Raw genomic sequence first — 15,330 nt, 5'->3', positions numbered from 1 at the left:
TCACCATAATTTTGAATGAACTCTAGAAGAAAATATTGAAATGTAAAATTAATTGAAGAAAGCATATTAATTTCCAATATCAATTTTCCAGGGAAAAGAAAAGCTTTCAAAAATTCCCTCAATAAAAAAAAAATGAAATAATAGACCTTTATTGAACAATATCAATATTTTCATCCGAATTGAAATAATATGTATAATTCTGAACCTCAAATCATAATACATAACAAAACCTTCATACTAATGAAAGAGGGTTATCACTTAATATTTCCATATATTTTATTCATGTCTTCAATTGAATGTTTATACATCAAGTATGATCTTAAAATTTCATCATATTCCCTTCCTTTCACATTTTCATACTTTATTTTTAAATCTTTCATCTTCTCAATGCTCAACTCACATTCTTCTTGCTGCTGCTTAATATCTTTCAGCAACACCTGATAAGCTTCAATTGCTTTGGGGATTTCCTTGAAAACATCCAACTTCATTTTATATTCTGCAAGCTTAGTTTTTAGGGAATTACTTTCTATTATAGCTTTACAATATCCAATAGTTTGATTACACATTGTAGGAACTTTCCTTAAACGAATATCCAACATTTCGTCTAATATTTTATTTCTTCTTTTCACATTAATCATGAATAATTCTTGTTCTTTAAATAATTTATCTTTATATTCAATAACTATTGGTAAAGTTGGTGAAGGCTTCAATTGTTTCAGGATTAAATCTAAATCTTTAGAAGTAATTTTTTTGAATTCTTGGAATACTTTTTTTTTTTTCTCCAATAATTTCTTCCGCAAAACAGATTTTAAAAGATCTGCTTCTTGATAGGAAAGTTCTCTATTCTTTACTGTTAATCCCAACAAATTCTGATTTTCCAACTTTAAATATTGTTTCAGCTTGATATCATTTATGATATCTTCTAGTTTGTTTCCAACTTCCGGATCTAAATCATCTATACAATTCAATAAGCACTCAAATACAATCTTATTTTCAACATATTTGCCATATTCAATTTTAAAAATATGTTCTTCGTCAATTCCAATAGTACCCTGCTCAAATATTGGGTATCCAGAATTAAAAGTAGTGCTTTGGTGGATTTCAGCAAAACTAGCCATTTCTTCAATGAAAATAAAACAACAGGTTTCAATTCAAATTCGTAAATCATAACATTCATAACCCAAAGATTTAACTGAAATAGGAACCACAGAACATAGATTGAAGAAGTATAATAGGAACACAGAATAGGGATGGGCAAAAAATATCGAAATTACGATATTTTTTCAGAAAATGTTCGATAAATATCGTCGATTTTTGTACATTTTAATGCTTACAATTTCAACACCCTGTATGATAACATAGTATAAGGAATGGATAGTAAACAATTAAGCCAACCGCCGTTTGACGGCAAGGAACTTTTCACCAGGGGTCGCTACTGTAGTTGGATTTTTCGTGTTACGGGTTGCATATATCGAACACTATAGTTGCTTTCCAGCCAACGTCAGGAGCTCCTCGGTACAGCTCCGAAGTGTACCGAAGCGCGGCTTCGAGCCCTGACAGGTGTGACAGAGAAAGAAGACCGTTTTGGCGCGTTCCACTCATAGCAAGAGCTCGAAGCTCTAGTGCGCCGAGCCCCGGGGTGACACGCACCTGACTGGAAAGCAGCTTATATTTAGTATTCTGTGCTATTGACTACCCAAAGTGGAGAAGTAACTCGATAACAGATGGCGCTGAATCATGAGCTATAGATGGCGCAGAAATAATACGATAATTCATTCAGTGGCGTGGTTGAAAAGAGGTCGCCTGACATTGCCAACAATTTTTATGTTATTATCAAGTTACCACTACATTTGAAATATTTGAATATTCGAATAATTGCGTTTTGCATTACGATAAAAGTTTGAATGATCACTTAAGTCACTATTCAGGAATAATTAAAACAAATTGATAGATACAATTGAATTAAAATTATTCATATAATAGTAGAAAGTGGTTTTCATCCGAAGAAATATGAATAGAATTGGGATATTATCAATGAAAAAAAAATTTAATATAAGATTCAAACATATGAATTCAGCAATAAAGAGTTCTAATAATAATAATATAAGATTCCACATTCGAAATGTAATGCCGTATTTTTAATCGTTTGCAGAGTTTTTTCATTTGAAACCTTGCTTTACTGTTCCCTATGCATTGTGATTTTTAGACATTTCTCTATTTCAGTGGTCAAATATTTTTTGATTCTGAATTGAGAACCGACGAATCTTTCTATTCTTTTAAACCTGGGGTCTTAAAATGTACACACATCAACTGAAGTAACATCCTTCTCTAACTAAACTGAATCAGAAAAACAAAGTTTTTTCAAACTTTTATAGAATTGAGCACGAAGTGTATTCTTGGAGGATTTAAATGTTCTCAAAATCCGCTCGATCATTCTTCTTGTACCTGTACGAGTCTATGTATAATCATAAGATAAGGGTCAAAATCACCTGAAAATCTACTTTGAATGACATTGTATGGTATATCGTTGAATTCAGCGTTAAAAGTTATTTCGAAAAATGTCATAAAATATGCAGGTCCGTATTGAAAAAAATGAGGTTGAGGGTGGTCCAGAGAGTACGAAACGTTGGATACGAAATCTGATTACGTCAAATTGAGGATAATTTACTGTCGAATAAAAAATTCCTGTGACATTTTTTGATAATATCTGAAATAAATTGGGAAAAAAAAATCAAAATGACATAATTTACTTTTCTTACGATATCTCAATAACCGGCCCTGGTAATCTCGATTTGTTTGAACTGCTTGACAATGCTCCTATGAATGCAACTTTTTCTCCATTTGACCGACCTTCTAACTCTTATGGTTTAAAAGTTACCAATACAATCCCATTAAAAAAGTGGCCACCCTGTATATAAATATATTATTAATAATTTTTTTGAGAAATCAATTCATGAACAACTTGTCCATTTGCTGCATACTAAAAATGGAAAATGCAGTATTTCATTATTTTTAAATGATCTAATTCCTTAAAAATCTATGTTCTGCAAATATTGAATTGGTTATAGAAGCAATTGTGAATATATCTCAACTTTCTTCATAAGAGACCACTGCAATTTACATCCTAAGATTTTGAATATCTTAATACGCTGATTGACTCTTTCAATATGTATTTGAGCAGCTGCTATTTTAATTTTATTATTATAGTATCTTGTGAACTTCCTAACTTCAAAATCGGATCACATTTGTTGAAAAACAGTTTCATCAGTAGCTCTTCCGCCATATGATTCACTATAAAAGTAATTGAACCTCCAGGAGAAACACCCATCATAAATTTAGCTGTATTATTTGATTCATACTGAGAGTAATATCTAATTCGGCAGCAAAGGCATTTTGGTTTCTGCATAAAAATTTCCAAACTATCTAGGACAATTCTAATGTTTTTGAAAACATTCAAAACATTTTGGCAAGTTTTTCTGTATTTCAGGAAAATCTGGAAATGTTATAACACAACTTACAACTCTACTTAAAATGGGTAGCATTTCATAAATGTCTCTTTAGCACAAACCTTGAGAAAAAAAATGCCAAAAAAAAAAGAGATAATGTCACATATGCAAGATCATATTTCAATTTTGTTAGTACTAAAACAATACGCCGATTGTTGAACGATGTGATCTTTGATCACTGTAAACGGATTGTACTGCTTCTACTATTGTATCTAATACTTTTATATTATTGAGACCGGTAAAATTATTTAGAGCACTATCTGTTGTTGTCACACAAAGAAGACCCTTTAGGAGTATTCACTTGCACTTCAAAATCCTTGAAAGTTTTTTTTTTTATCAGGCTGACCCTGAAGAAGCTGTAATAGACCTTGTGCAACTTCAATTTCATTTGGGGAAGGAGTTTGTACAGAAGATTTGATTTCTTCATAAGAGCAATTTTCAGCAACAAGTTTTTCTTTGTTGATACTCCTTTGTCTCAATCTTTTAGATCTACTACTAGAACATTCAAGTTCTTTTTTTGTGATAGTAGATCCAACAGGAAGATTTCTGGAAGGCACAGCAGTCTTTTTCAAAAACCTTCTTTGTTTAGAACTGGAATCTATAAACGATTATCCCCATAAATATAACATAAAATTTCATGTTTAATCCGTGCTTACCTCGATAAAAATAATCATCATCGATAAAATGCAGGGAACATACTTTCATATTTCTTGTCACTGGTTTATCGATTTTGAATTTCAGTTGCCAAGCTTTTTTCCGATCCATCACCACTCAACTCCCCAATTTCCCTTCCACCGAAACACGATATTTATCACCAGTTTGTGGGAAAGCATGGAAATTGATATTTGAACTTTTTTTTTTTCCCAGGAAGAACTCTGAGGAACTAAACAATACCGATTCGAACGACTCATAACCATGAAATTGATTTAAAAATTGAATATTTGTAGAATATCACACAAACACAAAGCAGAATACAAGAACTATGTCAATATTTTCAGTTACTCAGATTGTCACCAGGTGGCGTAGCGCTTGTGTTGATTTGTTGATGTGACACTACTCTAATAATGAGAAACAGTGAACTTCAGCGTAGAACAAGTAAGTACTTATTCTATGTTTCAGTTCATTGATGGAAAATGGTTGGCAAGTATATATTTAGTATTCTGTGTTGGCAAGAGTTTTAAATATATATTTAGTATTCTGTGGTTTTAAACACAGAACATTAATATACGTTTCAAAAAAATAACAATTGATAATGATTTATTATTCATAATTAATTTATCATTAGAAAAATGATCTGTTAAAGATATTCTCAGTAATTGTTTAACTATGTTTATATGGACGATCAATTTCCATGAAAATTTTGGTCGTTTCGATTTGTTGACTTATTCATCGAAGAACTGATTATGAAATGAAATTCAAATATTTTAATTATTTAATAATTACGTTTTATTTCATGTATATAAATTCATATTGATTCAAGTAAACACGGTATTATAATATTCTAGAATATTTCTATGAACATCCTGTCACTGTCATATTGTCATTTTGGTTTGTACAAATTCTTTCACGTTGAAATTCAGTGTAGAGAGGTAAGCAAAATATAATTCATATCTATCTTGTTATTTTGCTTCAATCGCATCAAATCTTTTTCCATTTTAACCAGGTTATACATGTTTCATTCATCTCATTTCAGTATTTTTAATAGAAAATTACTATTTCAATATTTATTGTATCGTTACTGAAACGCACTGTTTATATTTATTGTTTCATTTCAGGAATCATGGGTCGTGTTATCCGTGCCCAGCGTAAAGGTGCTGGATCAGTTTTCAGATCCCATACCAAAAAAAGGAAAGGAGCACCCAAACTTCGTAATCTCGATTTTGCCGAAAGGCATGGTTTCATTAAAGGTGTAGTAAGAGATATAATACATGACCCCGGCCGTGGTGCCCCTTTGGCTGTAGTACATTTCAGAGATCCTTACAAGTTTCAAACTCGTAAGGAACTATTCATTGCTCCTGAAGGAATGTATACTGGGCAGTCAGTGTACTGTGGAAAAAAGGCTCAACTCCAAATTGGTATGATGTTTTATTAACTCCAATATAATTAAATGATTCATAATTGGTTCTTGTAGGTAATGTCATGCCAGTTGGATCTATGCCAGAAGGTACCATAGTATGTAACTTGGAAGAAAAAACCGGAGATAGGGGTCGTTTGGCTAGGGCTTCAGGAAATTATGCCACTGTTGTTGCCCACAACAATGACACCAAAAAAACTAGAGTGAAGTTGCCTTCTGGTGCTAAAAAAGTTATCCCATCCAACAATAGAGCTATGGTTGGTGAGTATGTTTATTATAGCTTATATTTTTTCATTAATTTTTTTTATGATGACTTCTTTGAATGATATGTTAAATGATATATTTATAGAGGCTCTTACTGACAGTGTAGAAAATTTTAACCATTTCAATATTCAGTCATGCAGTTTCTTATGTTTTTTTTTTCTTTTTAGGTATTGTTGCTGGTGGTGGTAGGATAGACAAACCCATCCTTAAAGCTGGTCGAGCTTATCATAAATACAAAGTTAAGCGTAACTGCTGGCCTAAGGTTCGTGGTGTGGCTATGAACCCTGTTGAGCATCCTCACGGAGGTGGTAACCATCAACACATCGGTAAAGCTTCCACTGTTAAGAGGGGTACTTCTGCTGGTCGTAAGGTTGGTCTTATTGCTGCCAGAAGGACTGGTAGGATTCGTGGTGGAAAAGGAGATAAGAAGGATGATTAGAATTTTAAAGTTACAGCAGTTTTCTGTATATTTCATTTGGAATGTATATTTTTTCTGACTTCAGTGAAATATAGAGTTTGCTGTTATTTAAGATGTTTTATTTCTCTACTTACAATCCATATCTTATTATATCATGCCTGCTTGAAATTTTCCCTGTTCCTGTTTATTTAACCTGGCAGTCATATGGTGGTATTTAGTAACGTCATTGGAAAGTTGGGGTATGATTCGTGATATAACACCTTTGTGGAAATGAATTTTTATAGAACATTGAACTGATATAAGATATGAAAAAAGTTTGATATAACGCTAGAGGGAGTAGAAATATTTATACCTTACTTGGCTGGCTTGTTTATTGTCAAAAAGCAAATATTGTAGCAGAAATGTGAATATTTTTTTTATCATTGTAATTCTAAAAATATCTATGCCGAAACCATCTGTAGACCATAAGTCTCTCAACATTTAATCGACCTGATTCTGCTGCATTAAAAAATCCTATCAGCTCTTTCAATTGCTTTATTGTGTACCTTTCGTCTTCTTCGTATGAACTCATTCTTCAAATAACAATATTGACCGAGCGATTGATCGGGTATGTAGTCAATTGTTAAAATTTTAGCTCCTATTGTCTCGGCCAAGCTTTTGGACAATCACTTACACTTCTTTAGGGCTAAACAATGTGAGAGTCCTGAAGAAGGATGAGTTATTATCCGAAAGCTTGGCTGAGATAATCAAAGAGCCAAAATTGTTACAATTGACTACATACCCGATCAACCTTCTGTTCAAATAAGTTATAGTCAAGATTAACAACTACTTGACATATTATAACTATTACCATAGTATTAGTCCAGGAAGATTCGGCGCATGAGTAACGAAAACTATTCCACCTTAATTTTTTTATGTGATCCTCTTCAAATTATCCGACTGATAATATAAATGCATGTTGCCATGGGGCAACCCTGGGCCATATTGTTTAAACAATTGCAAGGAATTGTTATTTTTCAACCGGACAAATTTTTTTTATATTCTGTAATGAAATACAAATAAAAAAGGCCCTTTGACTATTTACGATAAAGTTGATATTTTTAAAGATATGAATTTCTAAAGGTTCGAAAAATTTCAAATTTGGGTACTTTCGACCCATGAAAAATATATTAAAAAAAAATAAATAAATATTAATAATATTTTTTCTTAATTCTTCATACAATAGTTAATAATAGTGTAAATAGATATCTTTAAAAATTTCATTGTTTATACCTGTTTTTTAATTTTTAATTTCGCTCACTCACAAGTATGCGTCGCTTACCTTTAAGTATCGCCGTCTCTCTCTGACTCATTATTAATTAATAATAACATTGCTCTCTTTAAAAATCTTGATAAAGTTGATAGTTTTTAAGATAGATGATAAATAATGATTCAAGACACAGAGGCCTATGCAGCGCATGAGTCAGAGAGAGACGGCGATACTTAAAGGTAAGCGACGCATACTTGTGAGTGCGCGAAATTAAAAATTAAAAAACAGGTATAAACAATGGAATTTTTTAAGATCTCTATTTACAATATTATTAACTATTGTATGAAGAATTAAGAAAAAAATATTATTAATATTTATTTTTTTTTTTTAATATATTTTTCATGGGTCGAAAGTACCCAAATTTGAGATTTTTCGAACCTTTAAAAATTCATATCTTTAAAAATATTAACTTTATCGTAAAAAGTCAAAGTGCCTTTTTTATTTGTATTTCAATACAGAATATAAAAAAAATTGACCGGTTGAAAAATAACAATTTCTTGCAATTGTTTAAACAATTTCGGTTTAAACAATATGGCCCGGGGTTGCCCCATGGCAACATGCATTTATATAATCAGTAGGACAATTTGAAGGGGATCATATAAAAAAATTGAGGTGGAATAGTTTTCGGTACTCATGCGCCGATTCCTCCTGGACTATATAAGGAATGGATAGTAACCCAACCGATGTTTGACGGCAAGGAACTTTTGAGCGGAGGTCGCTACTGTAGTTTGATCTTTTGCAATACGTGTTGCATATATTGAACACTATTGACCTATGTTATTATAGGTCTATGACTATGACTGAATCTAGTCTGGTGAATATCTGCAATATAGCGATCTAAAGGTCGACATATAGTCTCGAGGATACTCGAAATCTGCTGACGTATTTATTGACGATGATTGAAATACAGAATGTAGAGTCAGTTGTGGTATGAGATAACCAACAGTAGGTACGACTGCCGGTTTAATAATGAACTTGAAGATTTTAGGGTTTTGGAACATCATCCTCTTACTATATGTTAGAGACTGAAATCAATGAGATGATTGATTGATAAGTGTTTTGAAGCCTGTTGATAATAGCCTATAGATATATTTAGGACAAATATATGGCATCTTTAGAGATCAGCCATTTCATCTGCTTTCTTCTTTCGGTAGGCGGTAATTGATTTGGAATTTATAACCGATTCCCTTAATTTTATGATGATTGCTTTTTATAGTAATTTTTAATGATATGTCTAAAGAGGCTCTTCCTGATTCTAATTATCCCGTTCTTTGTTTCTCTAAAACTCTAAAAAAACTATTTTCATGAGTTCTCTAATACTACATCATGAATATAAAAGTGTATCCTGAATTACCGAAAAATATGCACTCATTTAGTTTTTAATATTTTTTTCCAATAGATAGCTTTAGTTATCTGTATTTCGAGTTTGATAAGTCCGTTCGGATTCCACTAAATGGCGTTAGGAAGATGATATTTCGTACTACATAATCTTTTGCGACAGTTTGTGATTAGTTTACTCAGTTTAGTTCGAGCGCGCGTTAAAGATGGACACTATAACAAAGAAAAAATACGCTATATTTGAGTTTTTGTTCGATAAAGGCGAAAATGCGAGCCAAGCGCCTGAAAATTTGAATAGTGTTTATGGTCTTGATACTGTAATAGCCAATTATGCGCAATTTTGGTTTCGTCGATTCCGTTCCGGTAAATTCTATGTTAAAGATGCATCACGCGCTGGAGACCAATTGTCGAAAATATGGACAAAATCATGAACATTTTCGGGTCCTGTTTCCATTGCTCAAGAGTTGAAGATTGCACAAAAAATCGGAAAACCGGTTGGAACCATTTGCATAAGGCTGTTCTTGAGAAGAAGCTAGATGTATGGGTACCACACGAGTTACAGCAAAAAACCTCTTGGATCGAATTTCCATCTGCGAATCGCTGCTGAATCGCAACAAAATAACCCCATTTTGGAAACGGTTGGTGGCTGGTGATGAAAAGTGGATGACTTACTACAACGTCAAGCGAAAACGGTCCTAGTAAAAAAGCGTTGAGCCGTCGGAAACGGTCTGGATGGTTTTGCTGTGTATTTGGTGGGGTTGGCAGGGAATCATCTACATAAGTTGTTCCCCTAAGGCACAAATATTGACTCGGAACTGTACTGTCATCATTTGGACCTTCTGAAGGAAGCAATCGCCCAGAAGCAACCAATAGGAGAGGAATTGTGTTCCATGAGGACAACGTAAGGCCAAACACATCAATAGTGATTCGCCAGAGGTTCTTATGCGTCCACCTTATAGTCCGGACCTGGACCCAAGTGATTACCATTATTATTAGTATTCTGTGATTACCATCTTTTGCTGTCCATGGCAAACAATTTTGCTGGTGAAAAATTCGTTTCAACAGAGGCTTCTATGAGAGAGGAATACACAATCCTTCGAAATAGCAACAAGTTTTAGAACAAAACGGAGTATATTCGACCTGAATCGGATCATTCTAACTGTGGTAATTGAAGTCTTGATTTTTATGCAAAAATAATAATTTTTTTCTATACCTCATACTTTCTTGTGCCCGAGTTTTCTCATGAAATAAATCTACATATATTCATTGAATTGTTTGAACTTGTTTTTGTACTACAAAAATTCTGGAAACAGAAGATGATATGATTTACTAAAATACATCTTTCTATAAAAAAACACTTGTCTCGATAGCCACCAACAAAAAATACCTCTATTTTGCTAATCGATATGAACCGTGACTTTCTATGCCCCCCTCAGACATCGCCTGAATCCGCCCCTGAGTACGTGAAAAATGCAAATCGAATTTGCAATACAAAAGTCACTAGGATGTATAATCTGAATTTCTCATTGAATTTCAACAATGTTTCACAAAACTTGACTGAAATAGAGAAAATATCGTCTAATACTTGTAGAATTTCTACACTCATTCGAAAACTCGCTCATTTGTCGCTAGTTTTCGAATTTCGCATTTGTAATGAAATAGGAGCCCATTCTGCAACTTTTATTCGACTGCAGCCTAAGATGTCTAAAAACATCTAAGCAGCCAGTCGAATACGCTATTAGAATATACTATAATTAGGAACCTTTCTGTTTGTATTGTTCTATACTTGAAATTCAGCAACACATCAAACACCATTTGAAATGAATGGATTTACAGTTAATAGATGCTCCTTTGAAATTTCAAATACAATTGTATTGAAATGTAGAATTTAATTGAGGTGAAAGTTTGTAACATCTCAATTATTATACAAATGAATCAATTAAAAAAATAGTCTTTTCCAATACCATCGCTCTTGAAGTATGAATTCTATGAAAATACGCCACCATAAATAATTTATAGATATTGTCGTAGTCTTGAGTTTTATTGGAGAAATTAAATATTAGTAATTAATACTGGTGGAAATCCTTGTTGACATTAATTTTCATATCTTACTTAATCTTTCTGATACAAAATTTAAGTGAGGTACGCAATTACTGGGATTATTAACATCATTAACAGAGGTGTTATCTTTGAAGCCGATAGAACTTTTGTTTTTTGATGGATTGGAATTCAGGGGGGTCTGAGGACCCCCCTGTATCGCCTATGTTCCCCCCGAGATCGCCTATGTCCCCTAGAACCATAGGTTTACTAACCCCAACCTCTCAAAAAATATTAAATAACTTATATTCAATTGGTGAAGAATCAGATGGTGAAAATTTCTCTGTTGCTGAATTGTCTCTCCTATCAAGAGAGGTAAATAAGCTTGTAGACTCCTTCCACGATGATTCAGAAATAATTGAGGAAGCAAATTTCTTGTCGCAATCAATTTCTCAAATTATGACACAAAAAGCTAATCGCTCAAAACCAAATAAAACTAAGCTACAATTCAAATATAACCACACAGATCTGGGCCCTTTTATGGTAATAATAGAATCGAAATCTACAAGAAATATTGGGAACATCCACCCCATGAACTTGGCTAAAAAGCTAAACACTTTGAACTACAAAGGAATCAAAAATATCTCTAAAAGAGGCAAAAATAGAATTTCATTAGAATTTGATTTTCCTGATAAAGCTAACAATTTTTTAAAAGAAAATCCATTTGTGAATTATCCCGATATTGATGTATTTATTCCAGCTAGAATGGTCTCAAGTAAAGGGGTCATAAAATATGTTGGGTCGGAAATAACAAAAGAGGATATAATCAACCATGCAGAAAGTAAAGTTAAAATATTAGATGCTCGACAACTGAATAGAAGAATAACTACAGAAGGTGTAGTTTCTTACGTCCCATCGAATACTTGGATACTAACATTTCAGGGAAAAAACCTCCCAGATAGAATTGTCTTGTGGGGCTGTATGAGACATGTGACCCTATATGTGGGTCCTGTCATTCAGTGTTACAACTGCTTGAGGTATGGCCATACCAAGGTTAACTGCAGTAATCCTGTTGACTCCAAACGCTGTAGAAATTGTGCGAGTAATCACAATGAAGGTGAGTGCCCTAATCCTAACAACCCAAAATGTGTTTTCTGTTCTGGAAAACATGCATCAACGGATCGTAATTGTCCTGAGTTCCTACGTCAGAAGAAAATCAATAATTTAATAGCTGTAGAAAATATATCCTACTTTGAGGCTGTTAAACTCATCCCCAAAACTTATAATGTAAACCTGTCGACTCAGGACAATTATTTCCCTTCCCAACAACTACGCTCACAATTGTTTCCTCAGCTCCCCTCTAGGGCTACCAATACAATAGAGGATTCAACAATTGTCTCTGTGCACAATAGAAGAACTCTACTTAACTCTCGATCAACTTCAGCTCCTTCCTATTCAGCAGTCTTAGGAAAGAAAAGAAGGAAAAACTCACAGTCCCCAGGTTATGATCATGACCTCCATGATTCCCAACTTTTAAACATCTCCCTTCCTTTATCGCCCATCGTAGGCAACAAACAATCTACCCAATCTTCCTATGACTTTTTATCAAATAAAACCCCATTGGATTCAAATCCTTCTATCTCAGATAATGAGATCTTAAGTTTAATTTCAAAGCGTCTTATGGATAATAAAAGTTCAGAGTTATTGAACAATATTGTTGAATTATTGAAAAACATTATACCCCAGTCCCCTGAAACTAATAACATCCCTTCCACTCCTTCAACTTCCCAGTGTACACTACCATAATCTTCTATAATTTTTCTCCTCTTACATTATTTTGAGTTGATGTAATTTTCAAAGTACACACTCTTGTGCTGGACATCATACAGTGGAATATCAGGTCGGTTCTATCAAATATTGACAATCTAAAATCACTAATTGAGGAGTACTCACCAAGTGTTGTTTTATTGTCGGAAACCTGGCTTAATGAATTTTGGAATTTCAAAGTTCCAGGATTTCATATTTATAAGCAGGATAGAGTCTCTCGAGCTGGGGGTATTGCCTCACTGATAAAGACAAATATTTCCTTTACGGTCATCAACCTGGATTCTGTTGAAGCTCCTGATATGGTTCAGTTCCATGGAATCAATTTAACTTCTATGAACCTTACCATAATTAATATTTATTCCCCTCCACATGTTACCTTGCCAACATCATTCTGGAACATGTTACTTAGCAAAATCTCGCAACCATTCCTTATCTGTGGGGATTTAAACGCTCAAAATCCTAGTTGGGGTTCAGGTATGCTAAACCTTAACGGTAAAATTGTCGCAGAATTCCTTCTATCCAACGATATATGTCTTTTAAACGATGGCTCCCCAACCAGGGTCACTGCTCCTGGCAAAAACTTGAGTGTTCCTGATCTAGCTTTAAGTTCTAGCGACCTCAGAATTAATTCCAAATGGAGGGTGATTTCTGACCCTGGAAATAGTGATCATCTCCCAATATTAATATCGCTAAATCCCTTTCAACATTCCTTACCCACCTCTCATATTCGGTTCTCTACACGGGAATACAACCTCTCTCAGGCTGACTGGTGTAAATATCAGGAAACCATTGCCAATGGGATCCAATCCCGAACACCCAATACCCTTAAAGAATTTTGCGATCTCATTAAAGAGGCTGCCGATTCATCCATTCCAAAGAAAAAACCTCCTAAGCCAACTACTTATAGGAAGTCTTGGTGGAATGTTGAGCTTTCTGAGGCTGTTAAAAAAAGGTCTGAAAAATGTACCTGCGAAATCCTACTACCGAACAATACCTTAATGCTAAGAATATCCAAGCAGCAGTTAAAAATAAAATTCGAAATGCTAAGCGTGAATCCTTCAGGGCTTTTTGTGAGAATTTATCTACTCGCAACGGTGCGAAGTTGTGGTCAGATATAGCGAAATTCCAACATGGTTGCAAACCTCCAGCAACACGGGTCTCTTCGACTACCTGCGGTCAAAAAATAATTGATCGATTGTGTCCCCCTCAGAATACATCGAATATTCAAACGAATATACCGGAAGTATACCGTCCTTTGCCTTTCCCGCCTATCACCCTGGATGAATTAATTCTGTGCATTAATTCAAAAAAGGAATCTTGCCCAGGTAAGGATGGTATTTCTTATGGAATGTTGAAAAGTTTGCCAATTCAAGCCAAGGAGTGAATGACCCAGATCTTCAATAATTTGTTTGAGAACCCATATATCCCATTGTCTCTGAAGGACACGGTTGTTGTGCCCATCTGTAAGCCAAATAAATCTCCAGATGATCCTCTCAGCTATCGCCCCATTGCTTTAACATCTTGCATCTTAAAAATATTAGAATCTCTACTGGCCACCAGATTAGAGAGGATTTATCAGCAATCAACTGACAATCGAGAACTTCAGTTTGGTTTCCGTAAGGGGAAGTCAGTGAATGACGCTTTGGCATATTTGGTTGCTTCAATGTATTCAGCATTCTCAAGGAATGAGGTAGTTATTATCGTGTTCTTGGACATCAAGCAAGCTTATGACTCTGTGCGCTTTGACCTTCTCGAGAATACTCTCAGGTCCATGAAAGTCCCTTTGCCTATTATACAGCTGTTGAGATCTCTGACGGTACATACAAATATTTTCCTCGTTGACCCATCCTTAGGAAAACTTATTGGGCCCAAACAGTCGAATATAGGCTTGTTGCAGGGTTCTCCAAAGAATCCTATACTGTTTAATTGTTTTGTTGGTGACTTACAGAATTGCATAGATATCCCTGGTGTTACTGTGTTGAAGTACGCAGATGACAGCACGATTATCTCAACTGGAGCTTCCTTCAAAGTAGCATTTGAAAAGATGACCAAAGCATTGAAGTGTGTTGAAAGATGGGCAAACACTAAATCGCTCCAATTATCGCCTGAAAAATCATCAGCACTCTGCTGTAATAGATCAAACGCCATTTCAAATATTCCATCATTGAATATGTTCCAACAGAGTATCCCTTGGACCAAAACCGTGAAATATCTGGGTGTCACTATCCATCAGTCCCTCGATTGGTCTCAGCATATCCACAACATGTGTTCTAAATCACTACAGGGTATTAATGTAATGAGGGCTCTGTGCAGGACATGGTGGGGTAGCCACCCATCGACCCAGCTACTTTTATATAAAGCCACTGTTCGCCCTTTCCTTGACTATGGTGCCATATTTTATGGGAAATGTCAGAAAGCCCTTCTCAATAAACTGGACCGGGTCCAATATTCAGCTTTGCGCACAGCAATGGGATACATGAAGTCTACCCCCATTCCCGTTATTATGATGGAGTCTAATGAATTCCCCCTCAAATATCGTAGACTCTACCTAGCAACC

The 15,330-nt window shown here is 34.4% G+C and overlaps 3 protein-coding genes across 4 annotated transcripts; 2 read left to right on the top strand and 1 right to left on the bottom strand.

Moving 5' to 3' along the window:
• Nucleotides 1–133: 133 nt before the first annotated feature.
• Nucleotides 134–1,203, bottom strand: LOC123678837. Its single transcript, XM_045616078.1, has one exon. It carries the CDS (start codon nucleotides 1,116–1,118, stop codon nucleotides 255–257), a length of 864 nt encoding a protein of 287 aa, XP_045472034.1. The 5' UTR covers nucleotides 1,119–1,203; the 3' UTR covers nucleotides 134–254.
• Nucleotides 1,204–4,961: 3,758 nt separating this feature from the next.
• On the top strand, nucleotides 4,962–6,369 carry LOC123678140 (60S ribosomal protein L8). 2 transcript variants are annotated; one of them, XM_045614981.1, is made up of 4 exons: nucleotides 4,962–5,095; nucleotides 5,282–5,581; nucleotides 5,638–5,841; nucleotides 6,012–6,369. In XM_045614981.1, the coding sequence occupies exons 2-4, from the start codon at nucleotides 5,287–5,289 to the stop codon at nucleotides 6,281–6,283; spliced, it is 771 nt and encodes a 256-aa protein (XP_045470937.1). In that variant the 5' UTR covers nucleotides 4,962–5,095; nucleotides 5,282–5,286; the 3' UTR covers nucleotides 6,284–6,369. The 2 variants fall into 2 exon arrangements, with proteins under 2 accessions (XP_045470937.1, XP_045470938.1); XM_045614982.1 differs by having other exon boundaries at nucleotides 5,095–5,169.
• Nucleotides 6,370–10,918: 4,549 nt separating this feature from the next.
• On the top strand, nucleotides 10,919–12,752 carry LOC123678642. Its single transcript, XM_045615776.1, has one exon. The coding sequence runs from the start codon at nucleotides 11,127–11,129 to the stop codon at nucleotides 12,750–12,752; it is 1,626 nt and encodes a 541-aa protein (XP_045471732.1). The 5' UTR covers nucleotides 10,919–11,126.
• The last annotated feature ends 2,578 nt before the right edge of the window (nucleotides 12,753–15,330 follow it).

This window comes from Harmonia axyridis, chromosome 4, assembly GCF_914767665.1.
Source record: "Harmonia axyridis chromosome 4, icHarAxyr1.1, whole genome shotgun sequence".
Classification (NCBI taxonomy): Eukaryota; Metazoa; Arthropoda; class Insecta; order Coleoptera; family Coccinellidae; genus Harmonia; species Harmonia axyridis.
Note: the sequence above shows the minus strand (reverse complement) of the source record. Positions and strands in the feature narration are given on the sequence as shown.